The sequence below is a fragment of the Marmota flaviventris genome, chromosome 13 (assembly GCF_047511675.1).
Source record: "Marmota flaviventris isolate mMarFla1 chromosome 13, mMarFla1.hap1, whole genome shotgun sequence".
Taxonomy (NCBI): domain Eukaryota; kingdom Metazoa; phylum Chordata; class Mammalia; order Rodentia; family Sciuridae; genus Marmota; species Marmota flaviventris.
Genome location: NC_092510.1, coordinates 85,234,468 through 85,261,577, shown reverse-complemented (window position 1 = coordinate 85,261,577; position 27,110 = coordinate 85,234,468). Strand labels below are relative to the sequence as shown.

Here is a 27,110-nt window from a genome sequence, read left to right as displayed (position 1 = left end):
TATGGGGCAACTCCTTTTAAAATATCCTGTTTGTTCACAATTGTAGCATGTTTTTGGCCTGGCACCTAAAGCCTGTTGTACTGCAGCTGCCAAGACTTGCCCTTGTTCATTAATGTCTCTGCATAATTTAATATATGTGTTTAAATCTCCATGTTTCCATGGTCTAATGGCCTCCCTGCACCATCTATTTGCCTGTTCGTAGGCTAGTTGTTTTATTAATGGCATCGCTTGTTCTACATCCCCAAAGATTCTGGTAGCTGTTTGTATAAGCGTATCTACAAATTCAGCGTAAGGTTCATTAGCTCCTTGTATTACCTTAGATAATTGACCTTGTAAATCTCTATGCCTCTGTAAAGTTTTCCATGCCCTAACCACAGCTGAAGCGATTTTTGAGTATATGGCAGGATCATATCAAACTTGTTGCAGCTGACCCTCATAAGGTCCCTCTCCTAGCAACATATCTAGATTTCTCTGAGGATAACCGGCTGCTGCATTTCGCCTAGCCGTCTCCGTGCAAAATTCCTGATTGGCAACCTTCCATAACAGGTATTGTCCTCCATTTAGCACAGCTTTGCACATACTAGCCCAATCTGCTGGCGTCATGTTCAAGTTGGTAATGGATTCGACCATACTTACAGTGAAGGGCGCTTGAGGACCATAGGTTGTTACAGCCTCTTTCAGCTGCTTCACTGTTTTGAAATCTAAAACATGGTAAATTCGCTGCCCTTGTGCCTCCTCAAATACAGGGCATGCTAATCTTTGAGGTTCTGTCTCAGGATCCCATCTATCAACTACGGGGGTTGAAAACCACTCAGCATATGTTGTCTCCATAGGCGGAGCTGTTGGTTGGACACCCATGCCCTCTGGTGATAGAAAGGTGTTAGTAGCAACCTCCTGTTGTAACTTGTCCCCTGATAGCCCTTCCTTCTCTAAACTTTCTTCCCCTGTCTGACTAATTTGAGAGACTTCCTCTTTTACTTGATCTAAAATGTCTTCTCCTTGACTAAGCAAACAAGATTGTACCAATGTCCATAATGGTAATGTGCCAACTGGCAGAGTTCCTGGGCTTTTCTTTTCTATCTTTTTAAAATCTTCACCATGATGGTTCCATTGTGATATATTTAACAACCCCTCCTTAAGAAACCATGGGCTACACTTTTTTTCATATCAACGTATGCCCTAACTGTTCTTGGTTTTACTGCAGTGCCTCCTTCCTCTAGCAATTTACTTAACATCCTTTCGGTTTGGTTTTTACTAATTTTTAGTTCCATATTCCTGCTATAAAAATAACACAACCCAACAAGATAACACAAAACAAAACCGAAACAGAACAAAACAAAAACAGAACAAAAATTTGTTGTATCAGTTTTTCTATTTTCTTGACATGTGCATCTGTGGTCTATCTGTATCTCTTCCTCAGAGCCGAACAACTTTTCTAGCATCCTATTTATTTCTAGGGGCAGGCAGCTTGAAACAGAAACGTAACAAATCAAAAGAAGAATACACTGTCTCTTAAAATCGTCACCCATCCTCTCGCCCTGCCCTCAGGGGCGAGCAGTTTACCTTATCACTTACCCTCAGGCGTTCCCCATACGGGCCACCAAATGCCGCAGTCTGGCTAGGCACAAATAACTGGGAGGTCACGGAGCCACTTGTAGATTCAAGCAGGAACGAACTTTATTTCCGAACTCACGCGAACGCCACCCACACGACCCTCCAGGAACTCCGCTCGAGCTCAACTGCCACTCAACGAACCCACGCGAACTCTCTAGGAACTCCACGAGAGCTCAACCGGAACTCAACGGGAACTTCGTGAGAACTCAACTCAAAGGGAACCCAACCATCCTAATGGTTTACTGGCGCCACCTCTCAACCTCTCCCCCTGGCAAAATACCAGGCGCCATCCCGACTCGGCTGCGGCTCTCAACAAGGGAAGGGAGGCAATGCAGACAGTGGAGATGAGGAATCTCACCACACATCATCTCCATAAGCACACGGAGGGGTGGAGAGGAGAGACGCGGGGCCAGCTTCTCTGGAACACAGGTATGATCGTCACTGTGATGCAAAACTTTTGCACAGTTTGTCTAGTTGGCAAAGCTTTTTTTTTTTTTCCTTCCTTTCCCCAAAGGGGTCTGGATTAGGGATTCAGGGACTATTTCATTTCCAAAGAATAAGAATGTCTTAGATAAGCAGAGCCAGGCTTCAAGGAAAGGGGGAGGTGGAGGGAGTCCTGCGACGCTGGGTGGGGGTCACCCGGATTGGACTCACAGAAAAGCAGAAAGAAGTGTGTCCACACAGAAAGGAATGAGCAACCCAGAGAGACAAGCCGATGTGTGTGCGGGGGTGTCCTCCACGTAGACTGCTTCCCCCGCTGAGAACCTGGACACCTCCCTAGAAGGGGCGCACCCAGCACCAGATCCTGGTTGGGAGAGGCTCTTCTCCAAATCACAAAAACCAGGGCTCTGGGTAGGACAGGTGGGTTCCAATCGGGGCAGGGAAGAGAGCTTGCCATGTCTTGTTCTGGAGAGGGAAGGCGAGCAGTAACAGGAACAAGGAGAAAGTGTGGAGGACGAGCAGATGCCATGCGTCATGGCCTCGGGAGAGCCCAATAGTGTGAGCCCTCACTCGGGGTGACGGGAATCCAAGCCAAGATGGGGAGGTGGGGCAGGGCAGCCCCCCACGGGAAAACCCCGTTCATAGACAGGGAAGGAACACGGAAGGGAAAGCGCCTGGGAATGTCACAGTTCTGCCACCGTCCCTGCAGGCAGGGTGCAGCGCTGGAGAGCGGGCAGTGGGCAGAGGTGAGAGCAGAACAGGCTGTGCTGCACGGCCTGCCCTGTCTCCACCAGTCTGCTTTGTAAATACAGAAGGTAAATAGGTTTACGGTGGCGGGTCCTGACTGTCACCCACCTCAGCCGGGTGTAGGACGGGCTTTAACAATCCTGTGTTGTTCAGCTGCAAGAAGAGCCCTTGCTGGCTGCAGAGGACACCTACCGGCCTGTTGGCAGGACAAGGCCTTCCTCTCCTGCCCCGTCCGACCCCAGGGACAGTTGTGAGCACTCGGCACCTCCTTCCAGATCCCCTTGGGTCTGGCCTGCTGTGCACGGTGACTTGTCACAGTGACATGTCCATTCCTGTCCTGTTATGACCCCCCCGTCAGCTTCTCAGGAGGCGTTTCCTGCACAGTTCAGAATCCGACGTCTCTGAGCCATGAAGTTCCGACTCCGGTGTGGCCACTTCAGAGCACTGAGATGGGCTTCCGCAAGCCGAGAGGCACAGGGCTGGGCGCTGCTCAGGGGTGGGACGTTTGCCCCAGACAGTGATCACAGCCAGAGTCGCAGTGGTCTTGTCACCATTATTACCTACTGTGAGTTCATATCGGATGCCCTTTCTCTGCCATCAAAGAAGAGACCATGGGAGGGAGAAGGCACAGTTGTTCCTGAGCGTGCTCTCCCATCTTGGGCCATTTGGAGAGAACTGTTTGCAGGTGGTGAGGCAGCGGCCATGTCCCTCCCCAGCACCCAGGACCACACGTCATCCTCATTGGTGGAGCATGTTTTACCCTAATAAATCCATAAACAGTCTCCCATACTATCCTTCATTGAAAGATAAGTGAACTGAGAGGCCCAGTGAGTGCTGTTTCTGTAGTGAGTCACTTAACACTGTAAGGCAGCACTAGTATTATTCTCTCTTAGAGACCAGCACCTGAAACCCAGAGAGGTTAAGTAACTTGCCTAAGGTCCCACAGCTGGGACAGTGGGCTGGGATTGGAACCAAGATGAGTCTGGTACTCAGTCTATTTAAATAGAAATTTATGATTCAAGCTGCATTTGGGGGAATTTACACCTGCTGTGTGCCAGACACCGTGATGCCATGACCAGGCAGTGCCACACGGTTCAAAGCAGATGCCTGAGCTGCGTGGTGGTGCATACCTGTAACCCCAGCTGCTTGGGAGGCTAAGGCAGGAGGATTGCAATTTTGAGGCCAGCCTGGGCAACTTAGTGAGATCCCGTCTCAAAATGCAATGAAGCAAACGCATGTGCTCTGGAGTCAGGCTCGGGCTCCCTGGCTACGTCACGTTTATCTCCCCAGGACTCAGTGTCTCATCTGTAAAGTAGGAGTCATAGGGATCAATGTGTCAGTGTGACCAACCAAAGAGTCTCTAGAAAGCACTCAATGCAGATAAGAATGTATTTTTAGATATTGGTTTTGATTTATTTTTTTTTTTTAATTTTCAGCACAATCCTGTAAGGTCACTATCACTGTCATTAGTCACGTTTGAGGCTCAGGAAGTGGAAGTGATTTGCCCAAGGTCACCTTCCAGGTCTCCTACCAAGGAAGGGGACACCTCAGTTGTCCCTCCAAAAGAGAAGGAACCCAAGGCCATCCTGCCAGTCCTGGGGCAGGCCAGCTCCAGCCCCCTCGCCTGCCTGCGGGACCCTGGGCCAAGCCGCACCTTGCCAGCCCTGGCTGTTTGGGGACTAGAGGGTCCCCCAGCTCTTTCGCCAAGAGGTGGGGTGACAACTTCCCTGTCATTACTGAGGTTGTGCTTGGAGAGCTGGGCATGGCCTCCTTTCTAGGGACTTCTCTGAAGAGCCATGTCCTTGGGCCACCTCTGAGGTGCAGTGGCCACCTCTTGCCCCCTGGCAGGGGTCCACAGCCCCAAGCCTAGGTCGGCATCTTGCTTCCCCTCCCAGGGACTGTGGAGGTGCCTGCCCAGGCTGTATGTAGTGGTCATCATAATGCCACCTGTCCTAGGCGCAGGATGAGCTCCCGGCCACGGTGAGCAGCCAGCGAGGGCAGCCCTCAGCAGGTGGGTGAGTGCGCGCTAGTGTGCGCCTGGCCCGCCCCCGGGGGCCTCCGAAGTCCTCAGGCTCTGATGGTGAACACTCTCCTAAGAAGCCTGCAGTGGTGTCCTCCTGGGACAGCAGACACCTGCTGGGGGACTCCGGTTGCCTTCCCAGTGGGCCATGGCCATTCTAGTCCTTCCTGTGACTCTGCCATAGCTGGACTCAGCTCAGTGGGTGTTAACTAAATGGCAAACATTCGAGGTGCCCGGTCCTTCTGCCTGGACTTGACTGCAGCCCTCCCAGGTGGACCTGGCTCCCAGGCAGGCCACCCCCAAAAAGACCTCTGTGTCCTGCAGGCCCGTTAGAGCAGGACCCAGAGATTTGCCCTGGCCGCGGGAAAAGTCGAGAGCATGTGGTCATGACCCCTGGGTCCCCTGAACCCTTCCAGCCACCGGGGAGGCTGCGCTGGGGCTGGCTTCGGGCTTCTGTGGAATCTGTTGTTCCCATGTGGCCAGCAGAGGGCAAGGGTGGGGTCAAGGACCCCAGGGGTATCAGTGGTTCTATGGCTTCAGAGGTGGCCATGCCCAGTTTGACGCCCGCGTATGGAGGGTGGACCTGCCCTGCGGTGTGCAGTCAGGCTGACCCCCCACTCACAAGGACATGACCACCCGTGGGCATTTCTGGCCCTTGCCATGGGATGGGCCACGGGAAGGGCTTTGAGAGGGGGGGTTGCCAAGGCCCCCTGTCAAGTGCAGATCATCAAGGCAAGAGGTGTGGTCACCGTGGCTTCGTAACCAGCCCGGATCCTGCTCATGGCCAGGGAGTGGACAGGGCAGTCAGGGTAGCTCGTCTCTGCGGCCACAGCCGGAAGCCTCGGCGTGCAAGGGCTGGAGTCCTTGGAGGTTCCTTGTCACTTGTGTCTGGAAGTCGGTGTGGCCTGTCAGCCGGGGGGCCCTGCTCCTGCTTCCCCTGGGCCTCTCAGGGAGTCTCCCTGGGCACAGGTGCCACAGCCCCCAAAGGCAGGTGGCACCACCCAGCAGAGCTGTCAGGGGTCACTCAGGGTCATGGGAGGAGGGCAGACCCCTTGCTCCTGCACGAGTGTCCCAGAGCCACCTTGCCACAGGACCACAAACCGTGTGCTTAACACAATGGGGAAGCACTCAGCTCAGGGAGCCCGAGTCTGCGTCAAGGTGGCAGCAGGGTCACCTTCCTACCGAGGCTCTCGATGGGACCCTCCTTGCCTCTTCCAGCTCTTGATGGCTGCTGGGGACCTCCGTGGTGGCAGTGCCGCTCCCGTCTCTGCCTCGGTCTCCACCCGACCTCCTTCCCCATGTGTCTCTGTGGCAGATCCCCTCTCTGTCCTCTAACGAGGACCCCAGCCTCTGAAGTGAGGCCCCCCCTCTATCCAAGACCATCTCAATGAGACCTTAAAGGATTGACATCCGCCGAGTCACTGTTACCTGGTAGCCACGTCCACAGGTCCTGGGGCCAGGTCGGGGACATTGCTTTGTGGAGGCCGCGGCTCCGCCCAGCACACTGCACGAGGACTGGCGGTTTCCAGGGGCTCGTGAACCCTGGGCTGCTGTGGCGGCCACTTGGCCAGGCAGGGGTGGGATGCAGGGGTGTGCCTTCCTCAGCTCCTGGACATGGGCCCAGGTGTCCCACTTTTCTTCCCAGGGACTGCGGAGGAGTCATTCTGGGCTCTGGTGGTCATGGGAATGCCACTGTGTCCTGAGCACCATGTTGGCAGGAGAGAAGAAGCTGATGCTGGGTTCTCGGGCAGCTCCTTGGAGGGGTCTGCGCTGCGGTGACGGAATTCCTGAGGCTCAGGAGGCAGGGGGACCTCCCGTGGCTCCCAGTCTGGAGATGGGAGAGGGGAGCGGAGGGGAGGGCAGGGCCTCCCTGACCCCATGACCCCAAGGCCTCACTTCTCAACCCTGTTACAAAGGGAACCCAATGGCCAGGCGAGTTTTGGAAGCTGCAAACACTCAAACCCTCGCTGGGACTTTTCAGTTGCACATAGTTGGGTGAGGAAGTGGGGGGAGCCAGCTGTAGGGGCGCAGACCCTAAAAGGGGTCTGAGGCTAATATGCAGAGAGGTTCAGTGACTTGCCCAAGGTCACACAGGATGCGGTGGAGCCAGGCCATGAACCCAGGCAGGCTGATCTGTGTCCTTGAGTCACCAGTGCTCACCCTGCCCGTGTCGGGGACTTGCAGGGGGGAACCTTGACTCCCACAGAGGAGGGCCAGTGTGGCTGCTAGCTGGACCCTGTGGGGTGTCCGTGCAGGTAGCGGATACTTGCTGAGAACCTTCCTGGCCTGACTTGCAGGCATGAGCCCAGACCACAGCCTCTGCCCTGTGAGATGAGCCGGGTAGTGGCGTGAAGTATAGGTGACAAGGGCAGAAGGGAGGGCAGCCGTCTTCCAGACACAGGGTGGGGCCGGGGATGCTGAGAGGGGCCGGGCGGGCAGCACAGCACAGCACAGGCCAGGCAGGGACACCAGCCCCAGCAGCTCTCTGGAGACCCTGCAGCTGGTGGTGACCCAGAGAGGCAGGTGGCATCCGGACTGCTTCTGCTAATTCCAAAGTCAGGGAGCAGCTGGTTCTAAAGCAGATGCAGGGAGCCCCGACTTTCAGAGTTTGGGGTGTCAAGAGAACTGGGGTGTTGACCCAAACCCTTTGAGGAAGCTGTTTATTTTTTCCAGCTACTAAAGTAAGAAGTTCCACGCATCAGACCTAACAGGGCCGCCATCCCGCCCCCCAGGCAGCAGGACTCACTCGCCGCTTGTTGGTCTTGAGAGATGATCCATCTACCCTGAAATTCACCTGGTTCCACTGTTCAAACCAGTGCATTTGAGCAAATTCACAGGGTTGTGCAGTTATCACTGCTACCGAATTTCAGAATGTCTTTATCACACCCCTAAAAACCCCTGCACCCCTTAAGGACCCCCGAACACCCCCCTCCATTCCTACCCTCACCACTCCCTGAAAACTTCCCTCAGCCTGTCTTTGCCGATTGGTTCACGTGGGACATTGCATTTCAGTGAATCAGACTGTGGCCTTTTCATCTGGCTTCTTTCCCTTGACATAATGTCGTCTATATCATTAAATTCATTTTTATGGCTGAGCATGATTCTGCTGTGTGGCAGAGCCACAGTTGGCTTCTCGGCTCACCGAGGGCGTTGGGTGGTTCCCATCTGTGAGCATCTTGCTACGGCTTCCTAGTTCTTCTCCCTCTGTCCCCGAGACTGGTAGGATACAGTGGCAACTGTTCAGCGTTCCACTCTCTGCTTGCATTTCCACCCCCCCCCCCCCATGCGCAGTAATTAAAAACTTCTCATAAGCACAGTTTGTAATGGTTACAAAATAACATTCCACCCTGTGGCTGGAGTGTAATGACCTAGCCATTCCCTGGAAGTCACGCGTTTAGCTGTTTCTAATTGAAATAAGGTTTGCCGAGGAGCAACAAATGGGAGAAACCTCAGAGGACCTTTTGAGGAAATCATAAGCCCCCTCCCAGCTGTGTGCTTGCAGGCTGCAGGGCGGGGGGGCGCGGCACAGGCGCCATTCCTCCCAGGTGGCTACAAGGCAGGACTTGGACCTGGGGAAGATTCTTCTCTGGTGAGGGGGCAGATCAGCCACAGGCCTAGCCCCTCTTCCTGGGACCCCCAAACATGGAGGGATGTGAATGGCAGTCTAGGCTCTGTCCCGCCTCCCCGGGTTTTTACATTTCTTTTTATTTTATTTTACTTTATTTTTTGGTACCAGGGATTGAACCCAGGGGCACTTAACCACTGAGCCACATCCCTTGCCCTTTGTATTTTTTATTTAGAGACGGGATCTTACTGAGTTGTTTAGGGCCTCACTGAGTTGCTGAGACTGGCCTCAAACTTGAGTCCTCCTGCCTCAGCCTCCTGAGCCACTGGGATTACAGGTGTGCACCACCACATCCAGTTTTGCACTTCTTTTTAGGATTTTTTTTTTCTTTTTGTCTTGACAGTCTGGTCTTTGTATGCAATTTGGAGACAGCAGAAAATGAAAAAAGCCTGCAATTAAAATTGCCTGGAATTTATCAGTCAGGGGCAACTCCCGTGAATGGTTGGGCATGTTTCCTCCCAGTCCTTTCTGTATAGTTGAAGACACATCAGATAGGAAAGGTTGACATGCATCCAAAGTCCAAGTTCATAAACATACTGTGTCCAGTGCAGACCACGTAGGAATCCCACACTCGGGGAAATAGTGCAGCGGTTTTAGTGTATGTCTTTCCAACGTGTTGTGCTTAGGTGGAGAGGAAGGATAAACATATTTTAGCAAAACTGGGATTAAACTATTTTCTTTCCTCTGCTCTCCAAGACAGTGCAGCATCTAGATCCTTCCATGTCAGAAAGACTTGCAGGGCACGGAGCGTTGTTATGTAATTCCACCTTTGCTGTTTGGAAAGGGGAGGTGTGCATAGTGCATCTGAAGATAGTTCCCAAATCGAGAAATGGCCTCTGCCCAGGGGCCTGGCGCTCCAGAAACCTGGACCTGAGGTGTGTTTTTAAGGATGGGGGTGTTGTTGGGGTTGGGGGAGCTTTTTACAGTCAGTCCGCACTAATTTTTACCACTTGAGTACTTGTACTATGACTGATGTTGATTTTATAGTTTTTAAAAGTTTGATTGGAAGAAATCATTTTATGTCCTTACATGTTCAATAACAATGTTTTGAATGTAATTACAGCCATCGCTGTATGGATATGCAATACCGTATGTGACTATTCTCTAATTCCTCCATGTTTAGGAGGGGGTTCAAACTCTTTCTGCTTATGCATAAAAACCTCTTTTGCTTATGCATGATTATTTGCTTGGGGTTAATTTCTAGAAGTAACATTGCAAATGTTTTTTACGTCATTTTGTCCAATGTCCCTAAGCAAGTTGTCACCAAGGGGTGCTCCAGCAACCTTGGCAGGGATTGAACCCCTCCCTCACCCAGGTGGGGCCGTGGAAGCCTTCTGTATTCAGCTCTCCTTGGCTAACCATGAGTGTCTACCAGGCTTTGGCACCTCAGATGTGGGAGGCAAAATAACAGATCCCCAAATTATCTATACCCCGATCTCCAGGACCTGGGAATACGTTTGGTAATGTCACAGAGGTAGAATTAGGTTGCAGCTCGGCTGCCTGGGGCTGGGGAGGTGATCCTGGATTAACCTGGTAGATCCAGTATAATCCCAAGGGCTCTTTCAAGTGGAGCTGGGATTGAGGAAGAACTCAAGATCCAGCCATGTGAGAAAGACTTGGCTAGATGACGCCAGCTCTGGAGAGGGAGGAAGGGGTCACCAGCCTAGGAATGTGGGCCATCTCTAAAAGCCCAGAAAAGGCAAGGAAATGGATTGTCCCCAAGACTGTCCAGAAAGGAACCCAGCCATTCTGACATCTTGATTCTAGCCTAATGGAATCTATATCAGACTTCTTCTGACCTTTAGATCTATGAGAAAATAAGTTGTGTTGCTTTAAGCCACTAAGTCGGTGGTAATTTGTTATAGCAGCTATCGGTTACTCATACGGTGTATGCTGTACTGTTCTGGCTCCGACCCTGGGTCTTAACTAACGGTCTCCACCATCTGGTATTGGTGTCAATGGCATTGCTGGCTTCCTGGTGACAGCTGGAGGAGGCTAGCCTATTTGGAAGGGCAGGTTTACATCATCCTTTTTACTGACCACGAAGTATAGAAATGAAATCCACTCATGTCTTCAGTGCCCTGCTGCTGCCCAACTCAGCCTGGGAGGATTTGCTTCAAGTGCTTTTCTTTGAAGGAATCTCAGTCTTCCAAAGCGTTGCTACGGAGCTGCCGAGAATCTCTGTGCGCCTCCACTTGGTTCACCGCTGTTTAGAGAGGGGCACGCGGGCCTTATCACCCTTCCCATTTTGTCATCACTCTCCCCTCCCCCCTGCATTGAAGTTGTATATCTCGTGACCTTTGATCCTGAATACTTCTGTACCCTTTTTGCCCCAAGAACAGGGACTCTGGTTAACATGATCACACCACAGCCATCAAATCAGGGAATTCAGCTGCAGTGCCACCATCTGCCTGGTGCACAGACCTCGTCTGGGTCTTGTCACTTGTCCCAGGGCCGTCCTTTAACAGAAGCTCTTCTTCTGGCCCAGGAGCAAATCCAGGATCACGCCTGCGGTTGGCTCCAGTGACCGCTGAGTGTCATTTAATTTGGAGCACTTGCCCAGCCTTTCTTCACCGTCTGGGACACTGACACCTGTGGAGAATGCTGGCTCCTTCTGTTGTCAAATGTCCCTCCCTCTGGGTGGTCTGACATTTCCTGGGACGGGGTGGGGGCAGGGTCTGTGTTTTGGCAGGAACACCCCAGCCACGGTGCCGGGTCTTTGCTGGGTCCCGTCGCATCAGTTATGATGGAGGGTGACCTTGATCACTGGGGTAAATAATGCCGGCCAGGTTTCTGGGCTCTGGAATCATTGTTTTCCGTTCTGTAATCAGTATCTAATTTGTCTGAGATATTTTGAGGCTCTGAATAACGTGTTCCTTGTCCGTCTTTACCTACTAGATTTCCCTGATTCAGAAAATGTGAGAACTCGGTCAGCATTTCCCACAGAGGAGCCTGTCCCCTGGCTGTCCATTTAGTGTCAATACGTGCTCAGGCACCCTTGCTTTATTTGTTATGATTCATCGTCACCACTGTTGATTTTGATGCTCCCAGAGAAGTCAGCATGTGCAGGCTCAGTGGGCTCCCTGCTGCTGGGGCGTCACGACTTGCAGGCCTCTGAGTGGACCAGGCTGGGAGGGGCGTGTCTGCCAACCCGCCTGCATGTCTCATGCTCGTAACCTCACATGAACACACGCGCGTGCACGTGAACACACACATGAAGTGCATGCAGTTCCATGTCTGTGTAAAGCTCATTCACCCAAGGCCTCCTCCCTGAGTGTAAGCCCGGCCTCCTTCCCGCCTCCTCCCATTTCTTCGACAGCGAGAGGTCAAGATCCCCCCTCAACACAGTCACTCATGGGCTCAATTTGACAAGACGCACAAGCCGTTCTGGGTTGCCACGTGCATGCTGCTGTGAAAGAAAGCCTGCTGGGGGAGGTTTGCTGCCATTTGGTCCCCACCAGAGCGCTCCAAGAGTCGTATGCGTTATTTCACTTCCCCTTTATTGTCGTCGTGTGATTTATCTGAAACCAGGTCACTTATTTCTGCTGGAATTTGATAGGGCTTCCCCTCGGCTTTATTGATCTAATCTTACTTTCTGAGCAACTCAAAAAAACAGACAAAAGGCAACTCTCAGAGGGCTGGGGCTTCCCTTCCCGCCCACTCTCCCCTGCTCAGTACAGGCCACCAAAGAGATGAGTTTCTGGGTTTTCTCTCTTGCTTCTTTTGCAAAAATAAGCAGTTTCAGCTATACTTTTCCTTGGTTCTTATATAAAAAGAAGCATGCTATAGGTACTTTTTGGATATAATTGTTCAACGTACTATCTTGGCAATCACATTATGTCAATACACACAGATCTTTGCCATTCTTTCTCACAGCTGTATAGTACTCCACTGTGTGGTTCTACCATATTTTATCTAACCATTATCTGTATGGACATTTAGGTTATTTTCGAAATTTTGCAATTAAAAGCAATGCTGTGGGGCTGGGGTTGTGGCTCAGCGTTAGAGCGTTCGCCTAGCACGTGTGAGGCCCTGGGTTCAATCCTCAGCACCACATAAAAATAAATGAACAAAGTAAAGGTATTGTGTACAACTAAAAAATAAACATTAAAAAAAAAGCAATGCTGCAATGAATAACCGTGTGTTTATGCATTTTCTTGCTTTTGGAAGTATATCTTCATGGTACATGTCAAGAAAATGGATTCCATAAGTGTTGTTCCACCCCGAATCCCCCCCCACCCACCGCATGTCTGAGCCTGGTGTTTCCTTATGGCTGATGAGTATGGTCAAGTTTAAATTTTTTTCCAATCTGAAAGGTGAGAAGTGGTATCTTCTTGTAGCTTTATTTTGCAATTCTCATACCATAAGTCAACTTGAACATCTTTTCATATGTTTAAGGATCATTTTTTGTCTTTTTTTTTTGTGTGTGTGTACTTGTTCATGTCTTTCCCTATCTTCTCTCTATCAGTGTTTTCGATTTATTCTCCATAATATTGAAGAATCCCTCATAGATGAAGGCCGAGGAGCCTCTGTCTGTGGTATCCACGGCACATGTTCTTTGCGGTGCCCGCCAGCACAGGCTCTCAGACCACCTCAGGGCGGCTTGGATGATAGATATCCTGGTTCCCCAGGCTGGAGGCCAGAGGCCGGAGCAGCCTTTTCACTGTGTCCCCAGGGGCTGAGAGGGAACTCTGGTGTCTCTTCCTCTTACAAGGCACCTGCCCTCTTGGGTCAGGGCCCCACCCTGGTGGCCTTGGTGACATTTATCACCTCCCAGAGGCCCTGTCTCCAACCACAGTCTCATTAGGGTTAGGGTAGCAGTGGGGTGCACATGGGTCCATTACATGGTGGTCAGTTTTTTCAATACAAAAGTTTCCTTGTATCGCGGTGAACCTCGCTCTTTCTTTGAACCTGAGCGCTAGCTGAAAACCCTACCTCGGTACCCAGGGAATGGAGGGGTGGATCCACTTTCCCCGTAGCATCGGGAGCACTTTCAGAGCCGGATCTGATTGGGGTTGATTCTCTCGGAGGCGGGAGATGTTTTCTTTCTGTAAGTGACTCCGTGGTGGCCCCGGCCCTGCATACTAAAAAGCCTGTCTTTGCCACGAGGTTTGGCACATGCCACACTTCCCTGTGTCCTTGGGCCTGACTCCAGTCTGTACCACTGTGTGGCTCATGGTCAGAGCTGCTGGGTGGGGCACAGGGAGTGGCTTCAGGCCCCGCGCGCTCCTGCTGTGACTCCTCCCTCCTGGGGTCTTCAGAGCCCTTCATGCAGATGTTTAGATCCAAAAAAAATCACTCTTATTCACAAATAATAATATTTAATTTTTTATATTTTTATTTTAAAGTTATTTCTAAAAAAATAGCATTATTATTTAAAAAAAATAGATGTATTTTCAGAGCAGTTTTCGGTTTACAGAAAAGTTGAGCAGACGGAACTGGAGTCCCCATCTTGCTTGGCTCCCCCCACTCTTCCTGCACAGAGTCACAGAGTCGCCCCTGCTGGTAACCTCCCGTGTCAGCGGAGTAGGAGGGCCACGTTGGTCACCGACACCGACCAGTGTGGATAGCATTGTTAACCCCCAGCTGTGGTTTACACTGGGGTTCACAGTTCTGTGGGGATTGGTACCAGGGACTGAACCCAGGGGTGCTTAACCACTGAGCCTCATCCCCAGCCCTTTTGTTCTTTATTTAGAGACAGGGTACCAGGGGCTGGGGCTAGAGCTCAGTTGGTAGAGTGCTTGCCTCCCATGCACAAGGCCCTGGGTTCAATTCCCAGCACCACAAAAAATAAAAAAGAGTAGAGAGAGGGTCTCACTGAGCGGCTGCATGGAGCCAGCTAGACTGCACCTTGTTAAGGAGCAGGAGGTACTGGATACAAGAATCTGTGACCAAGTACAGAATAACAGACGCCTTCGAAGCTCCCCGCACACAGAGGATCGTGTCAGGAGACACAGCAGCTAAGCTGCTGATCTTGAACTTGCAGTCCTCCTGCCTCCACTGCCAGAGCTGCTGGGATCACAGCCAGGCTCCAGTTCTGTGTTTGATAAACGCACGCGCAGGTGCCTGCCGCCGACCCAGCATCTCAGCATCATTGCCCAGTTTCACCTCCCTAAATTCCCCTCGTCCTACATATCCCCACCCCCAGCCCCAGCCCCAGGCAACCGCTGATCTTTATGCTGTTTCCATCCTGAATGTCACAGAGCTGGCCCCACAGGCTGAGCTGGCTCTTCAGCCTGGGCTTCTTCCTTAGCGATGAGCCTCTTTTCCTTGTGCCCTTTTACACTGAGACGTGATATTGGTACATCCTTATGGGGCACGGCAGGCCTGACGGTCCAACGTGTGCACACAGTGTGTGGCGATCAGATCAGAGCCCTAAGCGCTGTGTCTCCTGACACGATCCTCTGTGTGCGGGGAGCTTCGAAGGCGTCTGTTATTCTGAACTTGGTCACAGATTCTTGTATCCAGTACCTCCTGCTCCTTAACGAGGTGCAGTCTAGCTGGCTCCATGCACGTTGGTTTTTTTTTTTTTTTTTTGGACTAACATTTGTGTTGCCATATCTGAGAGCAGCTCCTGCTGTTCCTCTTGTTTAACTCACAAGGTTGGATTTATAGAGGAGCTCAGAGAACTGGCTTCTGGGTGATGCGGAGCCCCTTCCAACAACAGGGGCGTTTCCCCCTTTGTTGAGTCGTCTTGGAGTGCTCTGGGGTGTTGAAAGTCTCTGCACACAGTTGATGCCACCGCTCGCTACTCCCCAGGGCCTTGTCACTCTGTGCACGTGGCAAATAGGGCTTCCCTTCCCTTCTTCTGCTCTGACTGCAGGAAAAATCCGATGCCCTTTCCCTGCTGCGTTCTGTGGGCTGACCTCCCAGGCCGCACCTCCACAGAGCCTGGACCGTCCTGCCTGTCCACAGGGATGGCCTGCTTCCCTGTCCCTGCCGCTCTGTTCACTGAACGGTCTGTTCATCTGTTTGGGGACCCAGGTATTTGTCCGGTGCTTCTGTGCACCATTCAGTGGGGATGCAGCAGCTCAGCCCTTACATTCCAGCATGGTCTCAAAGTGACAGGTACCCGAGAGGCATCAGTGACACCTGCCTTGGAGGAGGTGTCCTTAGAGCCAGGAGCTGAAGGTTGAGTGGACATTACCCAGGTGAAGAATAGAGGGAAAAGTGTTTGAGGAGAGGAACAGCATCTGCAAAGGCCTCCTGGTAGGATGGCACTGTGGTCAGTGAGCTGAGCAGTGGTTGGGGGGGACCGGGAGATGGCACAGGGAGCCCAGGCCCCGAGCCAGTAGGGGAGGAGCTTTAACTCAATCCCTCGGCCACAGGAGGCAGATGTTAAGTGGGTGGGGAGAGAGGAAGCCTCCAAGGTGGTGGCTGGCCCAGCAAGTGAGGGTGGCCGAGGCCAGAGTGAGCTAACGGAGAGGGCGGGGCCAGGGCCCTTGTGGAAGGCAAGTGGCCTGAGGGTGGACCCAGGGGCTTCGAAGGTTTGGGCTTGAGCACCAGAATGGGGGGCCCTGGAGGAGGCCTGGGCAGGCAGAAGGGGAAGGTCAGGGGCTCCACCACAGGCAGCAGTTGTTCACCTCTGGCCATCAAAACGGAGCTAGTGTGACAGCAGAAGTTAGTGTCATTTAGTTATTAATTTAAGTTTCAATCTCAGTGGCTACTCTCTGGGACAGTGCAGGTAGAGAGCATTTCCATTGTATTTCAGAAAGTTCTTCAGACAGTGCTGGCCTGGGGTGCCCTCAGTCATCTGAGTTGACATGTTGGGTGGCAGGTGCAAGTCTGGGGCTCAGAAGAGCAGCCAGGCTGGGTTCATCCTGCTTTGCTACTTGTGTGCTGGGTGTCCCTGGGCAAGTGACTTCACCTCTCTGAGTCTCACTGTGCTCATCTATTAAAACAGGACGCCTTGCGTGCCCGGTTGGGTGCTAGGTTTAGAACTGAATTTTACCAGGTGGCTGGTCCCAGTGAGGTGCTCGGGTCGCAGGTTCTTATTTGTCCTGGGTTTGACCCTGTGACTTCTTGATGTTTACTGTGGGACCTAGATTTCCCTGTAGGAGAACTCAGAACAACCTCTCACCCGTCTGGCTGTGAACTTGACTCTGGTCCAACCTTGGGCAAGCCCTTTCCCACTGACCACCTGAGGGGTTAGAGCAGGCCTTTGAGGAGGGTGCCCGAGTCAGGAAGGGCTGACAGCCATCTGCCGCGTCAGAGAAGGAGCTAGAAAGCGCAGGGCCCTGTACTGGAGGTGGACAAGCGGGGCTCTGCCGGCTGACCTTGGTATTTCTGGCCAGATTCTGCCTCGGGAGAGCGCTGAGCCTCCGAGGGCCACTCAGAAGTCCCCCCGCCCAGTGCTGGCCCGGAGCTTGCTCAGGAACCCTCTCGACATGCGTCTTGATCTTCTTGTTTTTATTTATTTAAACACGGGCAAGGTTTACTGACTTCTGAACTGTTGGGAAAAACCGATGTTGTCTCATTAAAACTGCATTATTCACTTGTACCGAAAGGGGAAAAAAAACCCATTAAACTTTTATACCTGACAAGGAAAACCATTAAAGATTCATAATTAAAAAAAAAAAAACTCTTTAATAGAATTTTAATTTTCATTGAAGTGATGCCGGGTCCTTGGCTGGAGCCACGGAGTCCGTTTCACTACAGCCTCGGCACAGCGGGGAAGGAGGCCAGGGACAGGCGCCCTCCCGGTGTGGCTGGCTCAGCCAGCGTCCCACGAGGAAGGGTCCCGGCCCGGCTCAGCACCTGGTGGATCTGGTGGTGTGGGCAGACCTCTCTCCAGCAGCCTCGGGGTGCAGGGGGCGCTCAGAGCTGCTGCCATCCACGGTCCACGGTTTCTTCTTGCTAGTCTGTTTTCAGTTCCCATCACCACCCATGAATAGAGCACCTACTGTGTGCATGGCCCAAAGCCCAGGGCCAAGCAGGCTAAGAGGTACCGAAAGAGCAGTTGGCTTTTCTTAAAGGGGCCTTTGGTATCTGTTTGAGCAGGGACTTTGCCGGCTGGTAGAACATAGGCCACCTCCCAGGTCTCGTCACCTCCCCTCCTGGCTGCAGCCTCCTCATCTGCAAGATGGGGTGACAGAATCTGTGCTTCACGGTGTGGTCCCTGTGGGGGTCACCTGAAGCTGGAAGGAGGGGAGGTGGGTGTGGCCTTGAGACCCAAGGAAGTGGGAGGGCAGGTTTGGTTGGTGAGTGGTCAGTGGGCAGCTTCTGGGAAAGCATGCTTTTCTCAAAATGCAGTTAACATTTATTGAGCACCAGTTGCATGTTGTAACCCTAGCCCTTTTTCTTTTTGAGGCAGGGCCTCTATAAGTTGCTGAGGCTGGCTTTGCGGTCTCTTGCCTTGGCCTCCCAAGCATGAGCCACCGCGTCCAGCTTGGGTCCTCTTTAATGTGCTTTATATGTGTCCATTCAGCAGATATTTGTTGAGCATCTACTATGTTCCAATTTAGGTGCTGGGATACAGTAAGAGTATTAATTCACCTGTGAGTAGGTCCTAATATGATCTCCATTTTCCAGAGGAGGTAACTGAGGCACAGAGAAGTTAAGTAAATGCCCCAAGGTCCTACAGCAAATAAGTAGCAAGGTCTAGATGTAGACCCAGACTCCTGGGTGTGGGCTCTTGCCGGGCCTCTCCTGCAGTCTGCACAGGGGGTAGTCTCGTTCCCATTTTGAGGGAAGAGGTTTTAGAATCAAAACTCATCTTCCTGGGGCCTCCTGGAGACTGGCTGGGCACTCGCCACTGCCACTGACCTAGCGAAGTGAATCCCCAGGCTCCTGGTGGACGGCCAGGTCCAGGGGATTCACATCCTCGGCTTCAGAACACCAGCCTGTCGCCCGCGGCTGTGGGTAACGAAGGGCTCTTGGCTCTGCTGTGAGATGAAGGGCACTCCGTGGTCAGCCTCCTCTCCTGCGTCACGGAGATAAATAGGACATCCATGGTGACAAAGAAGAGAGAGCCACCATTATTCATTCATCCTCCTCTGCTCTCCCCGCAGCACCGGCAGCGAGCTGAGCAGTGGCAGACCCGCGATCGCACCGGGCACCTGTCTGTCCTCGCTGCAGCGCATCCTGTCCCCAAGAGTCCTGGGGTGGGGGTGCGAGTGCTCACTGGTCAGCCCCGGGGCCTGGCCTTGAGGTCCCCTCCACGTGTCCCCATCCTTTTTGGGCCTCGACCCCCATCTGCAGGAGACCCCCGGGATGGCCCCAGCAGATGCATCTGCACCTCTTCATCCTCCACCTGGTGTATCCACGTCTCCTCTCCCTAGTTGGCTTGGGGGGTAAGGAAAAGTCTCCTTTCAGGGAACAAAGAGCTCTTGGGTTTTCTCTAGGAAAGAGAAAGACCCCAACTTCACGTGGCACCACCCAAAGGAAAGAGGAAGCAAATGGATCGGGAACCCACCCTTCACCAGTCTCTGAACACCTCCTGTCGCCTGCGCTGGGCTGGAGAGAGGTGGCACGGGTGCGAGGAAGAGAGCGGGGAGGGTGAGCTCCCGGGCTGGCTCATTTATTCAGTTGCTGTGTGACCTTAAACAAGCCACGGGACATCTCTGAACCCTTCTCCTCTGGATGGGATGTGAATGAAGAGCCATGGTGAGTCCCCGTGTCTCGAGCCCTGTGCTGGGGGCTCCCGTGGCTTCTCACAGCTCCCTGGGAAGCGATGGCCTGTCACACCACCTCAGAGGAGAACAGTGAGACTCCGGTCTACATGAGGGCTGTGTGGCACCACTTGGCTACAATGTCACAGTGGCCAGATTTCAAAACTAGGGGCAGATCTCCACGCCCTGCTGGACCCATGGGGCCGCTGTGAGCAGCAGGGATGTACCCATTCTGCTGGGAAGGCTTTGTGGCCACCAGACACTGCATCGGGTGCTGGGGAGGGCGTGGGGAGCCCCCAAACCAGACCCACCTGGGCCTGGGGGAGACGAGACAGCAGGGGCTGGGAGGAGACGGGGAGTGGGCTCAGGTGTCCCCAGCAGGGCAGATGGCCATCCACTCTCGGTTCAGGGCTGTCCCCAGATGGTGGCACAGAGGCCCGCGCAGCATCCGCCCTGTCCTGCGGGGACAGACTTACTTGACAGGCGTGAAGAGCGTGACCAGCACCACGGAGAGGAGATCTCACCGACAGCAGCGCACAGCGTGCAGCTGAGCTGGGGGTTGCCGGTGACTCACGGGGGCTTAGGCTGCAGAAATGGCAGGTGCCACCCCTCCCCACCCGCCATCAGGAGCCTCTGGTTCTGTGACGACACCCTTACCCCAGAACTGCCCGATTTAGGTAAAAAGCGAATAAGGTGAACATGGAAATTTGAGTCTCAGACAAACGATGAGCCCTTGTTTTACTGCGTGTCTGTCCCACGCAATGGTCGGGACACACGAATGTTAAAGTGTTTGCTGTTTATCTGAAACGCAGGTTTAGCTGGGCAGCCTGTATTTTTCTGCAACCTTCCCCCGGCCTCCTAGATGCTGGTGGCACTGAGTTGTCCCCTCCCTCCCCTCCTCCCGGCCTGGCTCACAGGATGCTCCCATATATCTGGCCTCTCAGACATGAGTTTCCTTTAATTAAGCTGCTGGGATGAAATAAAAATGTATTAAAGGAAGATTAAAATTGATTCCCTCGGCTCAACAAAAGCCAAAGCTACTGAGGGAGATACTTAGGAAAACAAAGCACTTGGGCGGGTGAGAAATGCCCCCGTGGCTGGGGCTCTGAGCAGCGGGTGGGTGGCAGCCACCCAGGGCTGCGGAGACCAGAGGTGGAGCTGCCCCCCGGGGGCAGCCTCGCGGATTGGGTGCGAGAGGCCTGAGAGGCCCAGCTGGAAGTGAGCTTCCCCTCCATCCCAGGCAGGCCGCGTCCCTGGGGAAGCTGACCTTGGCCATAGCTTCGCTCTGAGCTTCAGAGGAGGACGATGGGGAGGGACGCCAGGAGTGGGCAAGGCTGAGCTGGCGGATCCACACCTTGGTGCAAAAGCCCTTAGCGGGCGCCTGGGCCAAGCTCTGGTTCTCCTCTGGGTTCTCTGAAGCTCTTCCCAAGCAATCCTGGGGCTGCCTAAGCTCCCGGGAGGTGGAGGGGAGGAAGAGCTGTGGACTTGGGGGCCGGGCTGTGGCTTCTGTCATGGAAAGTTGAGCGCTGGTGACGCTGGTGAAGGCTGCTCTTGGACAGGGACCCCATCTTCAGCCCTGAGGCAAATGAAGTGCCAAAGCCCCTGGGGACCCAGCACACGGCCTGAGAGTAGCAGAGCCCAGAAGGGAACCCAGGTCGTGGGCGTGACACCTGTGACCGTAGCACTCTGCTGTGTCCTGGATGTGAGAGGTCGTGGGACATTTTTAAGTGGGAGGGATGTCACAAAAGCAAGAAGTCGATGGAATCCATCTGGCCCTGTGTCTGTGGCCAGTTTAGATGTAAATGCACGTGAGGAGGGGACCACCTCGGGAACCTAGGGGTCAGCAGGTGGCAGGGGGACCCAGGAGAGGGGACCAACAGGGTGGATTTGCTAAAGGAGCTGCTCAGAGGGCGGAGCTGTGGAAGGGTCAGGGTTTCAGTTGTGGCTGCGGCAGGCTGGGTGGGGAGGGGTGGCGGGACGGTGGGTTTCAGACCAGCCAGCGCCTGGCAGAGGCTCAGTAGCAGGAAGCAGAGGCCTTGGGGCCACCCGACCTGGCCTGCATCCGCCCCTCCTCTTCACTAGCAGCGGGTTGAGTGCCCTTGGACTCTCTGAAGTCCTCTGAAACCCCACAGACCCTGAATGATGCCCCAAAGGTCTCCGATCTCAGAGCACTTCAGACTTGGCAGGTTCTCAACCAGTAAAGTCTGTGCAACTATCTCAAAGTCCGGAAACCTCCGAAATCAGAAAGGCTTCTGGTCCCCCGCTTTGTGGGTAAGGCTAGAAGCTCCCTGGGCCTGTGTCTCTCTAGTGAATCAAGAGTAGGAAGCTACTCCGAAGGGTGCTGGGGATCCTAAGTAAGGAGAGTCATGGAAAGGGACAGACATGGCGGAGAATGTGCCTGTCCCTGCTGGACTGGGGCAGGGATGGTCTGGACCTAGGAACGGATGGGAAGGAGGGTCCTTTTATAGGGGGACAGACAGCTGAGGTTGAGAGAGTGATTCTCTAAGATGAGCCCCCTGTGCTGGCTCCCTACATGCTTTCTTTGCCCAAAAGCAACCTGCCTGTCGTCCTGCCTGGCCAGAGGGGACAGGAAATGTCACATTCCTGACAAACAGAGGCAGGGGCAGAAGGCCTGGCGGTCAGCATGGATAATGAATGGTGGAGGCCGAGATGAGGGCTGGTTATCACTGGGTTGCTAACGAGAAGAAAGGGTGTGGGGGCTTAAAGGGGGATTCTGGGAGTCTATAAAGGAGCAGGACACACCCACGCCCTCGGACACCTAGCTCTGGGCCCCCTTCTCTCTATCTCTATCTCTGTCTCTGTCTCTCTCTTAAATAAAACTTGCTTTCTGTGTTGCCTCCACTTTTCTCGGGTGTTTAATCTCCCACACCAGGGCCACAGGACCCCTTCCTGATTTCCAAGACCAGGATCACTTTTATTCATTCGATGACTTTTCATTGAATCCCGCTGTGCGGGAGCCCTGGGAATCCAGAGCAGAGACGCTGATGCGGACTCAATTATGGCACAAACTGGGTCTGCTTTCGACCTGTGAGCAGCATCGGCAGGAGCAGGTGGCATCCCAGCACGGCGTGTGGCACAGGAGGGGAGCAGTACTGTCCGTGGGTGCTGGGCGTGCACTGCAGACCAGCCCTGGGAAGCGGGCCCAGGGAGCCGGTTCTAGCCTCGTCCTACATCTCCGCTCCTCTGGGGCTGCTTGGCTGCCCTCATCCAGATCTTACTTTAAAAAATGCTGGTGCAACACCAGGAGTCAACCATGTGCTGCCAACAGGCGGGGGCACCAGCCATGATCAGCGTCTGGGTGTCCTGGGCCAGGGTGTAGGGACCCCGGGCAGCCCCTTCCCCCACACACCAGCCTCTTCTGTTTTTATCACACAGTTTTTATCAGAAGGTTAGGTTTTCTGCCTTTATTTTTTAAATGCTTTCATTAAAAATGTGGTTTATTCCACATCACAAAATGAAACTGCTGGCTCGTTGTTCTACACACACACACGCACATATTTTTTCAGGGAAGGCCTAGTTGGCTCAACAGTTATAAACGTGTAAGGAAAATACTGCTGTCTGCCTTCACCCCTCTTGCCTTAACCCACCATGAGATTCACACCCCACCCCACCCCGTCTCAGCCTGAAGATGACTTATTTCCACAAAAGGAGACTTTGGGGCTGCAGATCTGCCCCTCAAAGCCTTGCTGGGTTGGGCAGGTGCCCGCTCTCCTAACAGGATTCTGGGCTCAGGCTTGGAATTGGAAGCCAGCTTTGCCCTTCCTTGCTGTGTGACCCTCAGGCATGCACACACCTCTCTGATCTTGCCTCGACCACCTCCTCGGCAGGCTGGCCAGAGAATTGGGATAGAGCTGTGAAGCCCCCAGCCTGAGTCACTGTCCTGCAAACAGCCCAGGTGACTGTTGTGTGCGGGTCTTGACAGGTTGGGGACCAGATCCTGGAGGCCAACGGGCGGAGCTTCCTCACCATCCTGCACGACGAGGCAGTCAAGCTGCTTAAGTCCTCTCGGCACCTCATCTTGACCGTGAAGGACGTCGGGAGGCTGCCGCACGCCCGCACCACGGTGGACGAGACCAAGTGGATCGCCAGTTCCCGGATTGGGGAGAGCGCCACGAACTCGGCAGGGTCTGGCCTCTGCGCTCGCGCACATGGGGCGCGGGGACCCTGCGCGGTTTCCCAGTCAGGACGTCCCCGGCCGCTGTCCGCTCTCGGAGCTGGAGCCGGGACGGGCCTCCCCGCACCAGGGTCCCTTTTATTTTCAGGCCATGGCTCTGGGCAAACCCCTGTCCCCCGGCCTTAGTTTCCCCGTGGACAGCTGAGATGCAGGACCAGCTCTTCGTCTGCTGTCAGACAAAGCCCGTGACACTCTCCTGGGTTTCAGTTCCTTCATCTGAAAACCGACCCTGCCCCCACCCCAGGTCTACTAGTGAGAATACCAGGAGCTAAGGGTGAACCCGGAAGTCATACCAGAGGGACAGTTGCCAGGTGGCTGCATAGTGGCTAATAATGTGACATGTCACCTTGGGTCTTCATCAGATGTCTCAGCCTGGTGGCCAGTGGCCCCCTGGCCAGATACACCCCAGAGCATCCTCTCCTTTCCTTTCTTTCCCTTCATAATGTTGGTTTTTGTTGTTGTTGTTGTTATCAGTGGCCAGCATTTAAAAAGACATCAGGGTTCACATAAAAATCTGTATTTCTGGCTATTAAAAATGAGGAAGTGTTAGGAAGTTGGCAACTTGAGCCTTCTTTACCACGCTCCCCCCTCCCCCCCACCACCCAAAAACATGGGCTGGAGCTGAGCCGCCCCTGCGGTTGCCTGGGGAGCTGCAATCCGCTCGTCCCCCTGTCCTGGCCTTGAGCTGCGCATCTCCGCGGAGCCTTCTCCAGCTGTTACCTCAAGCGCTGTGGCTCCCAGATGCTGAGCTGGGAGCGCTTGGTGCCGCAGGGGCAGAGACAGCGCAGGAGTCCATCTGGCGTGGGGTTGGCAGTGCTGCCCATGTTGTTGAGGGGGGGGGCTGGAAGCTGCCCATCTGTCTGGGGGTTCACTGAGTAGCCCCCAAACTGGCCAGCGGCACTCAGGGGCCATGAGTGTGTGGCTCCAAAGCTCCGCCCTTCCTTGCCCTTGCTGGGCCTGGCCATCTGCTCAGACGGGCAGCTGAAGACGGCTGTCTTTCTCCACAGGTTTCCAGGGGATGTCACAACAGAAGGGACCAACAAGGTAGGGTGAGGGCTTGGGCTTCTTCTCAGCTCTGGGCGAGGCAGAGTGTGCTGAGCAGCTCTGCACCCGACACAGTTCAGCCGGCGTGGCTGACCCTCTGGAGGATCCAGGCCCTGCCACCCTGGGGGTGACACCCAGGATGTCAGAAAACAAAGCAAACCTTCAGACAAATGCCTGGTTAGAAAGGATGCCTGGTACCATGAAGGCAAGGAGGTGGGGTCACGAGAGAGAGAGAGAGAGAGAGAGAGAGAGAGAGAGAGCGCAGCAGATGAGGCTCCAACTCAGATGGGCGGAGGGCTGTGACCCAGTTCCAGGGAGCAGCAGTGCCCAAGCCCAGAGGCAGGGAGCGGGCTTGGAAGGGGAACAAGACGACAGCAGGCAGGATGGCAGGTCCCGCGGGGCGTTCTGGCCATGACAAGAGGTATGGCTTCTGACCTGAAGTCATGGGAAGTTCCTGAAAGCCTCTTAAGCAGGGAGTGACATAGTGACAAGGTTGTTCCAGCTGCTCTGAGCAGGTGACTGTGAAGTCCAGGGACCAGCGCTGAGCTCAGCTGGTGACGGGAGACAGTGGCGGGGAGACGGTGAGGACCTGAGTTACACTGTAGAAATACAGACACTAATGGCGTCCCCAGTGTCCCCGGGAGACAGTGAAACCTGGAGGAGGAAACGGGAACCCGGCGACAGCGCCTGACTGAGTGGGATGACGTGTGCCCTGCGGCTCTGTCCCTGATCAGGTCACACATTGGGGTTGGTCCGGGTGCCTGGGTGTGCCTCTGGCCCCAGTCTGCAGAATCCCAGGCCTCCACCTTCCTGTCTTCCAGCCAGGATTCTATAAGGGCCCAGCCGGCTCCCAGGTGACGCTGAGCAGCCTGGGGAACCAGACCCGCGTGCTGCTGGAGGAACAGGCCCGGCACCTGCTGTCGGAGCAGGAGCGCGCCACCATGACCTACTACCTGGACGAGTACCGCCGCGGCAGCGTCTCCGTGGAGGCCCTGGTCATGGCCCTGTTCGAGCTGCTCAACACCCACGCCAAGGTGACCTGCCTCCCTGTCCCCACTCCTTCCCCCCAGCCTCCCAGGAGTTGGGCCCGACTGAGCTGTGGGCAGAGACGGATGACCAAGGCAGCCCCCCGCCAGGCTCGCGGCTCCCGGGGAAGCAGACAAAGGGCCGGATTGGGACCCTGACGCCACAGTCTGCAGTGGGATGTCCTGGAACACTCCTGGCAATGCCCAGGCCCCTCCCCGCTGTCAGGAACTGTGACAAGCCGCAGGTGACCCTGCCACATACCAGCGTGGAACCCTGCTCCCGCAGGAGTCCCTTTGAGGCTCAGAAGCTGCACAAAGGAAGCAGTGATGAGATCCCAGGGAGGGCGTGCAGGAAGTGCGACTGGGAGACATGATCTGGAGGGGGAGGGTGCTCGAGGTGGAAGGGACCAGCCAGGGGCCTTGTGGCCTGGAACATCATGGCGTCTTCAGGGACGTACTGAGGAGGAGGAGGACGAGGCAGGGAAGTGGGGTCAGAGGAGGCGGGGCTGTGTCTGCCCAAAGGTGTGTGTTTGGACTTTCTCCTGAGGGTACTGGGGAGCCATAGAAGGTTCATGCAGGTCACTTGAGAGGACTAGGAACACTGGTGCCAGTACTCTGCTGAGTGCCTCTCTTGTCCCCACCTCCAGTTTGCTGTCCTCTCTGAGGTAAGAGGCACCATCTCCCCACAAGACCTGGACCGCTTTGACCACCTGGTGCTGAGGCGGGAGATCGAGTCCATGAAGGCACGTCAGCCGCCGGGCCCTGGGGCCGGGGACACCTACTCCATGGTCTCCTACAGCGACACGGGCTCGTCCACAGGCAGCCACGGCACCTCCACCACCGTCAGCTCGGCCAGGGTGAGCCCCCCCGCCTGGCTTGAAGATCAGGGGCAGAGTTGAGACGGTGGCTTTGGGGTGAACCAGGCAGGTTCCAGTCCCAGCCCCATCAGTTCCCTGTCGTGCCCTGTCACTCTGAGCCTTGGTCTCTTCGTCTCTAGAAGCCTGATGGTTGCTGAGCACCTACTGCATGCCAGGCACAGGTGCTAGGCCGAGCAGGCCTAGTGGGACTCTCGGTCTGGGTGCCAGAGTCCGGAGGAAAGGTTAAAACAAGGGTCATTAGGCAAATAGAAAAAAATACAGCCAGGCGTGGTAATCCTAGTGGCCTGGGAGGCCGAGGCAGGGGGATCACGAGTTCAAAGCCAGCCTCAGCATCTTAGCAAGGCCCTAAGCAACTCAGTGAGACTTGTCTCTAAATAAAATCCAAAAAAGGGCTGGGGAGGTGGCTCAGTGGTTAAGTGCCCCTGGGTTCATTCCTCAGTACCAAAAAAAAGAAAAATACATACAATAACGATTTGTGGGAGATCTAAAAAGATGACACAGCATTTGGCGCTGTGCCTGGTTCAGGGTGAGCACTCAGTAAACAGCAGTGGTCACGGTGACTCGGATCAAGAGGCCACCCCTTGTCTGGAGCCCCAGGCCCAGCCTGACCTGCTTACCGACTTGCCTGCCCCATGGAACAGCGTGGACGTGACTCTGTGCCAGGCCCAGGGTGCTCAGAGGCAGGCAGAGTCCTTCTGCCCTCTGTCCCCCCCAGAGACAATGGGTCATTGCCATCCACACGGAGGAGTGGGCCAGGCGGGCCAGGCCAGGGTGGCATGGCTCTGCCCGCCATACCCTTTCTTGCCTTTGGGAGGTTTGTCCCCACTCTTCTAGGAAAGAAGGGGAAGGCATGTTTCTCGAGCACCGTTGCCCCCAGGTGCTGAGCTGGGAGCCATTACCGGGGGAATCTC

At 54.4% G+C, this 27,110-nt stretch overlaps 1 protein-coding gene across 5 annotated transcripts in view; it reads left to right on the top strand.

The window, feature by feature from the left end:
- The window catches only part of Whrn (whirlin), an 87,855-nt gene that overhangs the window by 44,675 nt on the left and 16,070 nt on the right, over positions 1 to 27,110 (top strand). For all 5 annotated transcript variants that reach the window (XM_071600866.1, XM_027949456.3, XM_027949452.3 and 2 more), the window contains 4 exons: positions 23,001 to 23,203; positions 24,260 to 24,296; positions 25,118 to 25,330; positions 25,969 to 26,178. In XM_071600866.1, coding sequence (XP_071456967.1) covers positions 23,001 to 23,203; positions 24,260 to 24,296; positions 25,118 to 25,330; positions 25,969 to 26,178 — 663 coding nt within the window. The remainder of the gene's footprint in view (positions 1 to 23,000; positions 23,204 to 24,259; positions 24,297 to 25,117; positions 25,331 to 25,968; positions 26,179 to 27,110) is intronic.